The 16,566-nt window shown below is 38.1% G+C and overlaps 1 protein-coding gene across 1 annotated transcript in view; it reads left to right on the top strand.

The window, feature by feature from the left end:
* LOC127645224 (excitatory amino acid transporter 5-like) overlaps positions 1–13,124 on the top strand; it is a 46,963-nt gene extending 33,839 nt beyond the window's left edge. Inside the window, exons 3-11 of the mRNA XM_052128771.1 lie at positions 1,694–1,909; positions 7,196–7,238; positions 8,591–8,822; positions 8,909–9,008; positions 9,625–9,858; positions 10,399–10,593; positions 10,897–11,031; positions 11,143–11,242; positions 12,292–13,124. Of these exons, the coding sequence (XP_051984731.1) occupies positions 1,694–1,909; positions 7,196–7,238; positions 8,591–8,822; positions 8,909–9,008; positions 9,625–9,858; positions 10,399–10,593; positions 10,897–11,031; positions 11,143–11,242; positions 12,292–12,567 (1,531 nt within the window). The 3' untranslated portion in view covers positions 12,568–13,124. The remainder of the gene's footprint in view (positions 1–1,693; positions 1,910–7,195; positions 7,239–8,590; positions 8,823–8,908; positions 9,009–9,624; positions 9,859–10,398; positions 10,594–10,896; positions 11,032–11,142; positions 11,243–12,291) is intronic.
* Positions 13,125–16,566: the final 3,442 nt, after the last annotated feature.

Raw genomic sequence — 16,566 nt, 5'->3', positions numbered from 1 at the left:
CACGCAAACACAGGGAGAACGTGCAAACTCCACACAGAAAGGCCCATAAACAACACTATTAATAATATTTTATACTCTGAATTCCTGAATATTAGTAAACATTTTACAGTAACTTCACAAAACTAAACTTATAAACACATCACAATTGGTACACATGAGTAATGTTCAATTCATTAAAGCATGACAATCAATGTAAGCTTCAACATCCCTACCAGAAAACATATCCAAGCATTAAAGCAGGTAAACAACTTCAAAAGCCGGACCTTCTTTCTAAGCTGATGGACATGACGTGAACACGCAACAAAGAATGACATATACCTGTGATTTCACGTCAAATCCGAACTGACAGCTCTAAATAAAAATCATTATTGTAGGCCTACGGTAGTGTATCGGGGTAAGATAAGGACAAGGTTTTGGACATGATGTACTCACTAGTTTATTGAGGAATTGAAGAATTGTAAAAGCCATCTTAGTTTCTATACACAAACAATGACTATTTAAGTGATCAAATTTAAGTGTGAAGTTCATAATTTCTGTTAAAATACTTTCTCCTATAATAAACAGAGACATCTGTAAGTGAGCTATTTTTTAGGAGACTATCTGTTTGTTTAATGGAAGACTGTAGGATTGCCAGCTGTCCTGGTGTAGCCAGGATGTCCAGCATTTTGGCCGAAATGAAGACTTCCAATATTTTTCCATATTTAAGCTGCAAAATGCTTGAACGTGGTTTCCTGAATTCGTGTGATGCAAAGTTGGCAACCCTAGAATGTGGCAGTTATTGGGAAACCTGATTGAAAATTCAAATTTATTTGTGGCGCAAAGAACAAAGGGGTGTCGAATCAACCCCAAAGCGGTGTGCTCGGACAGCAAAATGTTCAACGAGGAATCCCCTTTTTTCACACCATTTATTTTCTCAATTAACTGCAGTCTGCCTTGTTCAAATGCCATGACTAATCATGACAGTTATGGATAATTGTGAGGGCTGATTGGAAGTGTAGGAATGGACCATCAAGACATGTGGTAGATTGAACTTTTAATTCCCATTTGATATTCTAATGTGTTAGAATCGTTCCAGAAACATAAGGACCTAACAATTTAGTGCATCAATGTGAGGGGGTCTGCAAAGCCCTTCTACCAATTCTCTTCTATCTTCAGAGTATTATGTTGGTTAACGTAGTCCCAGGTTGCCTGGAAAATAGAGACCAGAATCATTAAGAGATTCTGTATTAATGCCAGAATTATCTTTGTGTAATTTATTGTGATCTATAAAAAAAATAACTATGTTTCCTGGAGAGTTTTGTTTTATGAGATGCTGAGGTAGACATTTCCACTGTAAGTAATGCTGCAACAAATCATTGCTATAAGACTTTCCACAGCAGTGAAAAGTGCCTGATGTTTCATTAGTGGGTAGACAGAATGCAGAAGGAACAGCGTGGTCAGTGTTTCTATATTTAATGGATGTACTAGTCAGATTCTTAAACTGACTTTTATATAACACAAATGTAAAATGATTCAGCTTATAAAATCTTGCAGTGTTGAGGGTGTAATTATATTACGTAAATAAATGTGTTTTGGGGATGCATAGTATTTAATTACAGCACTGATGTCTGACGCATATAAATGAGAGTGAATGATATGTGTAAGATCATTTTCATGTCTTCTTTGTAAAATGATCTTTTTCATCTCTCCTCAGTTTGATGTCTGGTCTGGCAGCACTGGACGCTAAGTGCTCCAGTCGACTGGGCATCATGACTATCTCGTATTATCTGTGGACAACATTTGTGGCCGTAGTGGTGGGCATCGTCATGGTCATCATTATCCACCCAGGTGGAGCGGCACAGAAGGAGGACTCAGAGGACAGTGGCAAACCCATCATGAGCTCAGCTGATGCTCTACTGGACCTTATCCGGTAAGACAAAGATATTGTTATACATTTGATGAACTGTAACGTATTGTAGCTGGCAATGGCGATGACGATGAAATGAAGAACCCATGTGCAGTTTAATAATCAATGTGAAAAACCAAAAACCCTAACTATAAACATGAATAAAACATAATATAAACTTGAAACTTTAACATGAACATGAACTTAGTAGGCAAGGCTTAAACTTGACATGAACTTTAAAAGTGCTACGCAAACTAACATCAATACTAGACAAAAGACAATGGTAAACATGAGGGCTTAAATACATGACATGGGGAAACATAAGAGCTCGAGGGGCGGAGCCAATGGGGCTGAGGACCAAGGTGGAGTTGTAGGGATGGAGGTCCCCTGTGGAGCAGAGCCGGGCCTGGACCGTGGAGCGGAGGCGGGCCTGGACCGTGGAGCGGAGGTGGGCCTGGACCGTGGAGCGGAGGCGAGACTGGACCGTGGAGCAGAGGCGGGCCTGGACCGTGGAGCGGAGGCGAGACTGGACCGTGAAGCAGAGGCTTGCTTGTGACATGGCATGGAGCTGTCTGGGGCTTGCTTGTGACATGGCATGGAGCTGTCTGGGGCTTGCTTGTGACATGGCATGGAGCTGTCTGGGGCTTGCTTGTGACATGGCATGGAGCTGTCTGGGGCTTGCTTGTGACATGGCATGGAGCTGTCTGGGGCTTGCTTGTGACATGGCATGGAGCTGTCTGGGGCTTGCTTGTGACATGGCATGGAGCTGTCTGGGGCTTGCTTGTGACATGGCATAGAGCTGTCTGGGGCTTGCTTGTGACATGGCATGGAGCTCTCTGGGGCTTGCTTGTGACATGGCATGGAGCTGTCTGGGGCTTGCTTGTGACATGGCATGGAGCTTTCTGGGGCTTGCTTGTGACATGGCATGGAGCTGTCTGGGGCTTGCTTGTGACATGGCATAGAGCTGTCTGGGGCTTGCTTGTGACATGGCATAGAGCTGTCTGGGGCTTGCTTGTGACATGGCATGGAGCTGTCTGGGGCTTGGCTGGGACATGACATGACATGGAGAAGCCTGGGGTTCGGCTGGGACATGGCATGGGGCAGTCTGGGTCTTGGCTGTGAAATTGCATAGGGCAGACTGAGGCTCTGTTGTGTCAAGGCATGGAGCAGTCTGAGGCGTGGCTGTGACATGGCCTGCAGTGCACTCTGGCGTGGCTGTGACATGGAAAGACCTCCGTGGTCATGAACATGGGCAGAGACTTGGAAACAACCTCCGTGATCAAAAACACATCTAGACATGACATCAACATAATAAGAAAAAAAATATTTTTCCACATATCTGGCCAACTTTATAGAAGCAGAGAAACCTAGATTGGAGTAGTGAGGTTTTTTCTAGTTTCATGTGACTACATAGTTTACATAGTCTTTATTCAGTTAAACACAAATTTTCCATGATACAAAAACATTCAGTGAAACTTTCCAAAATAAAATTATTTCTCACACAAAGCTTCAGTAGACTTGGAAATTGAGTAAACTTGCATGAGTTGTGTGGATTATTTTATGATACTTTATTGGTGTTTTGTTTGTGTGCCTGAGTGCTTGTATGTGTGTATTGTAATTTTTGAGTTTACCAGCCCCAGGTAACTTTATACTTTTGTTGCTGGAAAAGAGCATTATTTTATGGATATTGATCTACGGAAGAAAGTCCTCCATTGGTTTCAGATGATTAAATCAGGGTGAATGGTGACAGAATTTTCATTTTTGGGCAAACTACTCTATGCCTTTTACAATCTTGACCAACATACAGGTATTTCCCTCATGGATTCAGTAATAGAATATAGAGGTTTCTGGCACCTTCTCACCTGCAGAGGCTTTGTAGTGCTTTTCAAACCTTGCGAGTAAAGCTCACTAAGCCAGTTAATGTTTGCTTGAGTAAATGAAGGCGGAGTTTGTCCCAGTGACATTATGTCACTGTTCCAGTCGGTCAGTGGGACAGTTAGTCAGGCACATGTCACAGTCACTGCGTAAAAAAAGACTTCAGAAAGCGACAGACAGACAGACAGATAGATGCAAATTTAACAAATGTACCTGTTAATTTACAGTAAATTAATGGCAACACGCCAGTACATTACTGTAAATAAGTATTATATTACCATAATTCTAATTTACAACAATTTACTGTAGATCCTGTTTAAATACTTTAATCATTTTCATCTGAGTATTTTACCTCGCTCCCAGGAATGTGCGCTACCCTGCCTGTAATGATTACCCTATCTTTGCACTCACTCACAATGAGAAAAGGAGCTTCACAGCAGGACACTGCTTGCGGTTGCTTATGCAACTGAGACATTTTTCTGGAACGTTTATGTGCAGCCGCTTCGATAACCTTTATGTTGTAGTGATGCTGCATGTACATGGTAATTTGATCCTATATTTATTCCATTATTGAACAAGATAAAAGATTTCAAATTAATTTCAGATTGTTCTTTAATGCATCCTACTTCATTGTTGCCCATGTAGATGAGGAAGTAAGGATTAAATCGATGTAACAAAAGGATCAAATGGAAAGAGCACAAGCACATCATTTTCAATTTCAATACACATTACGAGAGAATAAGTTGGTTTGAAACCTTCTGTGATGTGCTTCCAAACAAAGCTGATATTCACACGATCCATTTGCATTGAACGTTCCTTTAATATCCTTTGTGTACTTTACAGTTAGTTGTTTCTCAATAAAGAAAAAGAAAGGAAATCATTACTCCCTAACTGCACAGTTAAGGTAAAAAAAAACAAACAACATCATGTGACTCCACTCTCCTAATTATGTGCTAAACCAGTCTTTCTAGCAAGTCAGTCCACTGTCGGCCATCTTTGGAATGCACTCAGGAGGCTATTGCCAGTCATGCCAGTGCAGCTACTTGAATGGAGAAAGACCAAAATCTCAAAATCTCTGGCTATACTCCAAATACCTGAGTGCCCCACTTGCTGTGCTGCCATTCCTCTCAAAGGGCCAGTACCATGCTCAGTGCCTGCTAAACAACTCAATGCAAAATCAATATAACATTTGTAAACAGTACAGATTATGCATGCAAACTACATACATTTTCGGGTTCATCAAGCATATTATTATTATACAAATGGTGACATTAAACATTTCTCTGTTCTGTTATCTCCAGTTAGCTCACAAGTTCTCTGGTTAACCTATAAGATTAGATTAGCACACAGCTAGCTTCTTCTCTTCTTCATTTTGATCACATTTCCCCTCACTGTCGCCACCTAGTGATACAGCGGAAAAATTCACTTAAGATCATAATAATTTTTTTTCTTGTGAGACCTTTGATATTAGGGTAAAAATATTGTTCTTGATAATCATTTTTGTATTGTTTTCCTGTAAAAATATCTAAAAATCCTCCAATCCAATTTGATTGATCTTGTTTTAGATACAACACTGCATAAGATATGTAGGTTTTTCAGAGAATGTATTTTGTCTTACTGTACAGAGTTTTTATAGTCAAAACAAGTGAAACAATCTACCAGTGCTGAAGAAGTAATCCAAAGTATTTAGATTACATTACATTACTGACTTTGAGTAATCTAATGGAATACGTTACAAATGACATTTATCAGCATGTTTTTGTAATCTGTAGTGGAATACATTTTAAAAGTAACCCTCCTAACACTGTGTACGGGGCAGTGATCTTGAAGGATCAGGAGAGCTTAGTGGCTCAAGCTTGGTTAAGATCTGAGGAACGGGGATTCCTGCCCCACCGGTCACCTGCATTGTGTGACAGAACGTGGCCCCGTGTCACTGGAGTGTATGGGCAGGCTAGAACCCAACCTGATTACTGACCTGAGCCAGGGACCATATGGCCCTCATTGAGGTGATAGCAAAGCAGGAGCCTATTTGCATACAGCCACTGGATTAGCTCAGTTTATTAATATTGCATTTCAACAATTGGAGAGGTACCAATTAAGCATGTGATATTTGTTTTATGAAGAATGTTCAGATTAGGTTCACACTGACTGATCCAATCATAATGGAGATTTAATAGTATGTAGAATACTTGAAATGTTATGATGTGCCAAATGAGATTGAAATTAAAAGGAATTGCGTGTACCCTTTTGTGAAGTCGTTATTTTGAATAAGAATTATCATATTTGCAAGTTAATTTGGCCCTATAACTACTGTATATATGTCTATGTTATATCACTATAAACCCCCGGGGCCTTTTGCAAGTGTGGGGGACTTTTTTTTTATCTGAATTGAAACAACCTTCACTATTATTTATTTTCACACAAATGATGATGCTCCATCAATATTTAATAATAAGAAATGTAGTTTTCAATCTTGATACAATTTACGACCAAAAAAGCAAATTTTCCTTAAGAGGTGCCTTTTAGCCCTGTTGTATTTTTATATGCATGTTATGTATTTTTATATTTCTTACTATAGATACTTTAAACCACTGGTTTGTACACTACAGGAAATAACTTGCAGCTTTAAGCTGTTTATCTTTTGCACAATGTTTCACTTGTATACATCCCTTTGTCTGTATTTATTGATTTCTCTGTTTGTACATAGTTGATCTTGTAGACGTCTAAGTGGACTGAAAACACTGTATTTAGTTTTTTCCCATGTCACTCAGGTGAGAAATTAAAATCAACTAATTTCCCTTGATTTGGGATGTAGTTCTAATTTTAATTTTGCATGCTCTTTTGGGACATATTGGGATACAGATGTTGTGTTTAGTGAAAGTTTGTATTTCTGCTTGAGAGGGCCCCACAGCACATCACATTGTATATGCCTTCCTTATCTAACTCCTGATTGAACTCATCAGCTTATTAGTAGAGGCTCCATGACCCGGACTGAGTGTGTCAGATTAGTAAGACACCTAAACTGTTCTGGGGGTCCTATAGGGGCAAGATCAAGACACAATGGTTCAGAGCGGTATAGCTGGTAAAACCTTCGGAAATCTGCTGTGCAAGGGTCTGGATGTGTACATGATTTTGCACAATTGATTGGGAAATTGCCACAAACTTGCCATCTGAACAGACAAGCTTTTTTATTAGCTTTGAAGAGTCTCTGTGGTTTTAACAAACAGTCCCCCATTCATACTGTTTGGGTCAGATTTGACCAACCATAGGAAATGAATGGGTGAGATTCTAACACAGACTTTTTTTTTTGACGCAATGTGAAATTTGACCTGACCAGATGGAACGGGGCTGTCTATTGATAAGTGTACAATGGTTAAATCTAAATAGTAGCTATATTGTGTAATTAACTTTCATATATTCTCTTTCCTCCATTAGCAACATGTTTCCAGCCAACTTGGTCCAAGCAACTTTTCAACAAGTGAGTTTTAATGTTTTTCCAACTGTACCTGCAATTCTTAGCTTCAAAATGATCATTCCTACTTTAAAAGTTAATAATTGCATTATTATGGCTATTGCATTGAACAAGGTTATTATCATAAACAAAAATGAAGATGAATACTACTAAACTAAACTAAACTAAACTAAACTAAAATGTTATGGCTCTGAAATGAATCTTGAAAAATATTAGATATTTAGTTTTTGTTGCGAAAACCTTTTAAACCAGCCATTACCGTAACACGAAGATGACACTAGACGGTGATAATAGACAGCCTATTGACCTCATTGTATTAGCAACAGAGCGAGAACACACTATTATGACTGGCCAGGGGAGCCGCGCAATATTTTAATTGAAATTGATGTTAAAAGTACCGGCAGTATCGAGTACTGACAAAATTCTGTACCAGCGTGCTTTCAAATGCTCACATACGTATGTCTGTGTGTGAGCGCTCTTGTCTCGCTGTGAAAGCAGCTGCGTGTGTGAACAGTCAATTAAGCTTCTTGGTCAAATTGCCCATCTTGAAGAGACCAAATCTGCCATCAGTTTTATGAATGTAAACACAGCCGTTAATGCACTGTATTACATGAGTGCAAGCAGACTGGACAATAATCTTTTACCTCAAAATATCCAATCTGTGCAATGTGTAAATGCAGCCTAATGGACCTGCTCTCTATTATATTAATCAAACAGCAATAATGACAAGAAAAAATTTAAATATCTTTACTGGCTTTGAGCCCAATAAAATCCAATGACAGGTTTGTTTCTCAGGGGGGTGTGACACCATAAAACGTAAAGAGTTTTGTTTGACGTTTATTGGGAACTGATGTTGATGTTCAGTCTTCAGAGTTGCGGTAAGAGTTTCTCATGTCCAGTGCATTAAAGATGACTTTGTGGTTAAAGGTGCTGTAAGAGATTTTAGTGCTCTGAAGCTTTCACATGACTGAGCGTTGAATTAGTTACGCTCCCTCATTCCAAAACTCCGCCCTCCAAAGTTAATTTTGAGTCCAACACAGAGCAAAAGAGCAGCATTGTATATTCCAGCGATCCGCTGACACATTTTTGTTAGCTGTTTACAAAGTCCACAGCTGTCATAGAGACAATATCTCAGGACACTGTTTTCTCCATTCTCCATGTATCCATCCATTTTATAAAACTAAAACTAAAGTGCACTGAAAAACTAAACAAAAAAGAACTGACAAACAGAATGATAATTAAATTAAAAGTGAAAAATTGAAAATGAAATAGAAATAGAAACTAAATTCAAAATTTCAACTATTAGAACCTGTGAATTTAGTTTTCTATGAATACTTATTCTTCTAATAATGTGGCAGTATCGTACCAAGAGCATCCCTATCATGAAGCCAAAACCGACCATCAGTCAGGACATACTGGAGACCTCCACCAGAAGGGTCTTCATTTATGGAATCCAGGACGACAACGGTACAGACGTCCAAAACTTCTCCCTTGACTTGACGCCTCTTCCTGATGTGGTCTTTAGAACGCTTCCCGGCACCAGCGAGGGCATGAACGTGCTTGGAATCGTCATCTTCTCAGCTACCATGGGTGAGTCAGAGCATCAACATCTGTATTTTCAGCTTTTTGCAACATATTCTGTAAATATTCTATTAATAAGTATTTTTGCTGCTTAGGGATCATGCTTGGAAGAATGGGACCAAACGGCAGTGCTCTGGTCAACTTCTGCCAAAGTCTAAATGAAGCTGTGTTGAAAATTGTAGCCATTGTTATATGGTAAAGACAAGCTCTCTCTTGTTTATATTTTCATACTTTTAAACTTATCACATTACTCACTAAACAGAGTTAAATCTATCAAATAATGTGACAAAATCCTAAAGTTTAGGATCCTATTTATCCATTTTAAAGCTGAAATATGTCATTTCTGCGACACTAGTGCCACTGAACAGAATTGCAAAAATTCTGAATATGCCCCTCTCTGCTGCTGTTCAAACCGCCAGATAAACTCACGCCATTGGTAGAGTTATATTGGTGGGCGTGGTCTAAGCAGGTTGCTCTAAACAATCACAGCAACGGTTTTTGTGCCACAGAGACAAAGTGTTTACAGTTTTCGAGCCTATTATCCTCTAAATGGCTTACTTAAAGTTGTCTCCATAAATTAAGCTGGGATAGAATAAAGCATTTTAATGCTAAAAAGTTACATCAGCTTTAAATCAGTTGTCATGGGTACCCACATGGCACCGTTTCCTTTTTTAAACAGAGGTGTACATTTGAATGTTTGGATTGTACAAAACAGACTAAATGTTAAAATGGTTACTTTAAGATTAAAATTAACCTCCTCTTTCTAAAAAAAGTGACAATAATATCCATTTTTTTTTATTCTACTCTATAGGTACTTCCCATTTGGTATTGTGTTCCTGGTAGCTGGAAAAATCTTGGAAATGGATGACCCCTCGGCCATGGGAAAGAAACTGGGCTTCTACGCCATCACTGTGGTCATGGGGCTGGTGCTTCATGGCCTGTTCATCCTGCCTGCCATGTACTTCTTCATCACTAAAAAGAGCCCCATCGTCTACATTCGAGGCATTTTACAGGCCCTGCTCATCTCATTAGCCACTTCATCCAGGTAAAGAAGTCGTTATGGGGGAGGGGGGAGCGGTTATTCAAGATAAAGTTATTAAAACAAATACTTAGTCAAAGAACAGCACTAAAGAAAATGTTAAATGAGATGACAGCAATGTAAGCTTGGTTTCTTCCCAGCGGTATTAAACATACTTAACATAGTGTGTACCGTGTAACAGCAAAGTCTCGCAGAGGCAGACTTTCTGCATAAAGTCTGTTTCGCTTTGCAGTTTACATAAAATGCTTTATTTTATCCCACTTAGACAGGAAGAGACCTTGAGATCTGACCAACATTTAAAGCAGACATTGTGTGCCAGCCAATTAGATTGAAACTGGTGATTTCTACCAGCTCTTGCCATTTATGTGTGCTATATGCATCAGATGGTCAGTGAATGTGCAAGCGTATTAGGTTGAGACTTTTAATGGTGTAAACTGAGAGTCCCAAAAATGTACAAATGTAATAGAATAACTTTGATTCATCTAAACACATCATGTTATGTAGTGTACTTAACAGTTGTCTGTGTACTCTTGTGCTCTACTACAGCTCAGCCACGCTGCCTATCACCTTCAAGTGCCTCCTGGAGAACAATCACATTGACAGGCGTATTATTCGCTTTGTACTTCCTGTGGGTGCCACTATCAACATGGATGGCACTGCCTTATATGAAGCTGTAGCAGCCATCTTTATCGCTCAGGTTAATAACTACGAACTGGACTTTGGGCAGATCATCACCATCAGGTATTAATGAAATTATTTTGAAACAAAACTAATTGCCAACAGAAATTGCTGGAGCGGTACCATGGTACAGTGATGGTATCAGGGTAAAACTATGGTACTTTGATACATATATGGTACTATGTTGCTATGATCATGGTCCTTATTGGTTATCATATTCATTTACAATGGTATTTACATGAAACTCAAAGGAACCTCAAAGAAGACCGTGATAGTATCACAGTTAAAAAGAATTTAACATTAGACTTAAAAACTACATCCTGTATTTCATGAATACCTTGAAACTTTCTTTTCGTCTCACTTCAGTATCACAGCAACAGCGGCCAGCATCGGTGCTGCCGGCATCCCACAGGCTGGGCTGGTAACCATGGTGATAGTGTTAACTTCAGTGGGACTTCCCACAGATGACATCACTCTGATTATTGCTGTGGATTGGGCCCTGTAAGAGCTTTTTCCCCTCATGATATTATTCATTTCAAATATAGAGTTTTCATCAAGATGGATGTCTATTTAGGAGCTTTTTATAGCCATGTTTATTTGTCTTTCCATCAGGGATCGGTTCAGGACAATGGTGAATGTGATGGGTGATGCTCTGGCTACAGGAATCATGGCACACATATGTAGAAAAGACTTTATAAAAGAGGGTGAAGAGGTGAGAATGACTTCATAATGATATTTACATAATGCCATAAGACACTTGAGGTGTTTTACCGTCATTTTACCATTGTAAAGGTGCATTCTTGGAACTAGAAAACACCCTATTTTATGTAACTGGATGACAATATAGTAATAAATAGCAACATTACACAGAATGTTTCACTTAAAAAGAAGGCAAAGTCCTTTTAAGAATGTGTGGAGCTTAAGAGGATCAGTGAACCACTTTTATGAACTGTCCGAAAGAACCGATTCACTTCAATGGTTTGGTTTTTCCAGCACTACATGAGAGAGAGAGGACTTTTTAGGTGAGTGCGTTTATTTACTCCCTCGGCCTCATTGCTGTTAAGATTGCAAAACAATGTGACAAAAGCTGCGTTTTGTGACGCAAGTGCGCTACTCATTGGAAAATATTCTCAATCAGCTGAGCTATTTTTAAGCTACCAAAAAAAGTAGTTAAGTCAGTTGCATCCCTACTTTTATTTAACTATTCCCCAACACCCATTTCAATAAAAATGTCCTATTAATAGGAATATTATTTATAATAATAATAATTTGAAGACATTTCTCAATGATAAATGGAAGGATTGTAATAAAATACTGATACATTGATTATTGATATGATGCATTGTTTTGAGGCATAGATGTATTAACATTAGCCAACCTTTAAATTAGTAGCCTAATATTTGTGCTTTCCAATTCACTGTCATTTAGCCTTCCATTTAATGTAGTCTGGCGTAGTAGCTTTGGGAGACCACAAGGGGGTGATATAACGTTTAACAGTAACACATATATCATTTGCTGTACTTTAGTTACCCTGCCTCTCACACTTAATCAAATTAGCATTAAGAAATATGTATGACGAGACAAAGACTATTGTGCAACAAGTATCCCTAATTATATCTGGGAAAATGCCAATATATATATATATATATATATATAAATAATTATCTGGAAATATTTCTGATTATCAATGAGTGAAAACGGCATTGATCCCATGCCTATTAAACAGTAAGTGTAGAAGTCATGATTTCGTGCTCCTTGCAGATCCCTCTCATTTGTGAGACCAAACCAATGATCAGCATCCAGCAGATGATGGCCTACCAGAAAAACGGCTGTTTCCAGCCCCGTCCTCCAGGTCCTAGGAGGACACCCGAGCACCACTCGCCAGATGTGGCCCGTCTCATGCAGCTGGAAGAGGGCATCAGGCCCACTGAGAATAAGTCCCCTCACCTGTCTCCACACCATTACAAACGAGAACACAAAGACAAAGCCAAAGAGCACTGTACCATTGACATGAACGGTCTGGAGACCAATGTTTAGAAACCCCAGTAGTGTGTGACTGGTGCACATACACAAAAAAAGACCAAGAGCTGCAAGATGCCAGTCGTTGTCTGGATTTTCAGCATGTGTGTGAATATTTAAGTGAACTTTGCAGGTTCAAAGGGACTTTCAAGTAAGGAGGCTGATGTGGTAGGGCATCCCCGGATCTTTGGACCTACTAAGGGGATTTGCTAACCCCATCCCTATCCATTTCCTTTATATACCACAGAACAGATGCTGAGCTACACGAGTAAGTGTGTGGAGACAGATCAGAATACATAAGAGTACTTTCAGCAGGAGAGATCACACACTCTTTTCTGAAGCAATCATCTTGGTCATGGACAGCTCATCTATGGAAAGTGGATATGTGTTGGTTTATTTAATTTGTCATTTTTTTCATTTGCTGCTGAGTTGTCTTTGTTTTCGTTTTTTCTTTATAGTTTTTCTAAAAAACTTTCTCTTTCTAAGTCCTCTTTTTCAATACCAGGGAGAAAATAAATTGTCGCCTGATGAAGATTTAACAAATACAGTGACCACAATATGTATTTGGACACTTAAACCAAGAGGTGTGTTGCAACCCAAAAATGCAGTTCTGATAGGGTTGCAGATATCAGGGGAAAAAACATTTAAAATGCAAATAATAATTTGCAACTAAACCTATAGGAATTAATCATTAAGATGGTAAAATACCTTCCCGTATCTTGATGTCAAAGGCTGTATATATGATCAAACTCTACTGTACTTTGCTACAAATTCATCTATCACTTATCAAATTAGGTGCATGCTAACCTGAACAGGTTAAAGGGATAGTTCACCCAAAAAATGTAATTCTCTCATAATTTACTCACCCTCATGCAATCCCAGATGTGTATGACTTTCTTTCTTCTGATGATCCCAAATAAAGATTTTTAGAAGAAAATCTCATCTCTGTAGGTCCATGAATGTAGGCAAGTGAATGTTGATTACAATGTTGAAGCTCCCAAAAAAACCCACACCTATCCTATTACTTCTGAAGACATGGATTTAACAACTGAAGTCTGGATGGATTACTATTATGCTGCCTTTATGTACTTTTTGGAGTTCAACGTTTTGGTCACCATTCACTTACATTGTATGGACCTACAGTGCTGAGATATTCTTCTAAAAATCTTTGTGTTCTGCAGAAGAAAGAAAGTCATACACATCTGGGATGGCGTAAGGGTGAGTAAATGATGAGAGAATTAACATTTTTGGTGAACTATACCTTAAGTGACATGCACTCATCCTCAAAACAGCTAAAGGAAAAATCTGAACCAGATTGGTTTGTGCCAACAACAGTATGATTTGTGCAGTGAGTTATTGGCTGCCAAGAGCATGAAACCTTAACAATAGAAGACATTTAGAAACTTAATATTCAAATAATACAGATACTGTTGTAAGTGTTTTATTTTAAAGACGTTGTTTACTTTTGTACATTAAACATTTATGATATTGTGTTGGGTTGCCACTTAATTTCTAATGAGAAATCTGGGTCTTGAAGCAAAACCAGTTGAGATCCACTGATAGAGCCACTGATAACAACTAACATTTTACCTTTTATAATGCTTCAGATATTATTCACGCTAGCGCCATCTTTGATTTTTTTTTTTAACAGGAATGAAAACGTGAGGGATAGACACCATCTCTTCAATGGCATGAACAGTATAAAGCTGTATAAAGCTCCTAGATCACATCTGATTTTCCACATCTCATCTTGTCTGGAGTTTTTTTTATCTACTGAATGTTCCTGGGAAAATATTGTTAGCATTTTTGTCCGTGGAATGATCCAATAACATTGTAAACTGCAGTAAAGCCATTTAAGAGCCAATCCCTCACAATTTCGTTGTCATTCCCATTAAAAATCAAAGATGGCGCTGCTGTAAATAAGGTCTATTAATGACATTAAGACCCATCAAGACTGAAAAATTACTTGAGCTTCCTTTTTTGTTATTTTTTTGGAAGGTTTCCATGATTAGTTTAATTTAAGTTGTTTGGAATATTCTGGATTGATATTTTTATCTGTGTAAAAATAGACAAAGGTTTTAAAAGTAATTCGAGTTTTAAAAATGATTTTATTGAGTCGTACATAGTCCCTAAACTATGCCACACACTCCCAAAGCCTTACAGAACTTGTATGGATTCGTTGTATGGAAAATGTCAAGTATATTAATTGTGGTGTTAATGAATTACTAACTTAATAAATAAATCATTATTTCTTCTCGTTGTATGGTTTGAACCGGAAACACAATTGTTTTAAAACTTATTTCAGATGTGTAAAACTTAAATGCAGTTTTAAAACTGTTTAAGGGGTCGTTCACAAAGGAGGCATTAACAAAGGATACGAATGGAACAGAACGCATGTGTCATGAGATTTATTTATTTTGTGTATTTGACCATTGTGGTGTGTGTCACTGTTTTTTTTTTGTGGCAGGGCAGAGGGTGGGGCCGGGTCGTGATTCTAAAGATACAAACACACATGACGGACATGCCCGTAAACGATCTCTCTCTCCCGCACCATCTTCCGCAGTTGGCCTTTATCCGTCTCGGAGGCTTTATTAGCTTGATAAGGGACCAGGTGTGTAGAATCACGACCCGGCCCCGTCCCCCCACAGCATTCTATTGTTTTAAATCAGATTAAAAACCCATTTTATTTGTTCAATTAGTAACAATGGCAAATTATTTGTCAATCTCCCTATATATTTTGAGTGTTTATATGTGCTACTGCCATCACTAGACAAAATAGAAGACAACTGCATTCTTTGGAAAGTATAAGGAATATTTATTAGAATAGTTGTTATTAGAATTATTAGTTGTAATAATGTTTTGCAAACTTGATTAATATACAAGATATCACAATATACCCATCACCTTGAGTTCTAAGGTCAACAATCTTTTAAATCACAAGATAAAACTCAGCAAAATGTAAACTATGTGAATTGAAACCATTCATTCCACTATCAGATATCAAGGCCTATGATAATCTCTACTTGGATCTTTTTGGACCACTGCAGGGTAGATATAAATGTCCACAATCATTTTACATATTACATTACACTTTGAATGGTAAATTCCAATGATAATACTGGGTAAGATGCACATTATAAAACCGTAATGTAAAAGACAGTTCAAGTACAAATTTAATTGCACAATGTAAATCCGAGGAAGGCCACATGACTTTACTGTGACAAATTTCCTGTGAACTGTTCTTCCTGATTTGCAGTTTAGATATTGTCTCAGCCTCCGCAGACTATTATATCTATGACTGCAACATTATTTGCATCCAAAATAGGCTTCTCTTTCTGGACAGTACACAATCTTTGTGAACAAGTACAATAGTACATGTTTTGATTACATTAGTCAGGGAAAAAACGGTCTTTCAATTACATTATTAGTTTATTCGTTGAATTGCAAGAACCCTAAAATAGACAAATTGCTTTATGCAGTTACCTTTATGCAATGGCAATGACCAATAGTCTCATGATTATAATGCACCATCTCATATATTCAGTCATAAAATGTTTACAACAATTACTGTATCTATAGAACTTACTTGAACATCAATATGCATTTGAATGGATGTTTGTGCACATTTCCCATCCAGCAAGAGATGCTGTTTCAAAGTTTGGCTTTGCCTGCCAACTGTAGATTCTGAAGTTTCATGGCCATTCCCATATTACCAGTTATCTCAGTTTGCCTTGGAAAAATGCCTTTAAAAACAAACAAACAAAAAAAACAGTACAAGAACATGTTAGGGCTTGTTTGAGAGGGGCTAGAAAAGAGAGGCATGACAAACACTCTGTATAACATATGAACATGAAATCAGAAAATTCCTAATTTTTAATAATGGTGCATTCAAGTCCTCCTGGGAAGTCCGTATTTACGAGGTCGGAAAGCATAAACACCATCATAAATACCATGTGATGTGCGTTCAAGTGATTTTAGTCGGACCTGTTTGAAATGTCACTTATTTTAGTCGAACCT

Source organism: Xyrauchen texanus, chromosome 6 (assembly GCF_025860055.1).
Source record: "Xyrauchen texanus isolate HMW12.3.18 chromosome 6, RBS_HiC_50CHRs, whole genome shotgun sequence".
Classification (NCBI taxonomy): Eukaryota; Metazoa; Chordata; class Actinopteri; order Cypriniformes; family Catostomidae; genus Xyrauchen; species Xyrauchen texanus.
The sequence above is the reverse complement of the archived record's forward strand: the minus strand, read 5'-3'. Positions and strand labels throughout refer to the sequence as shown.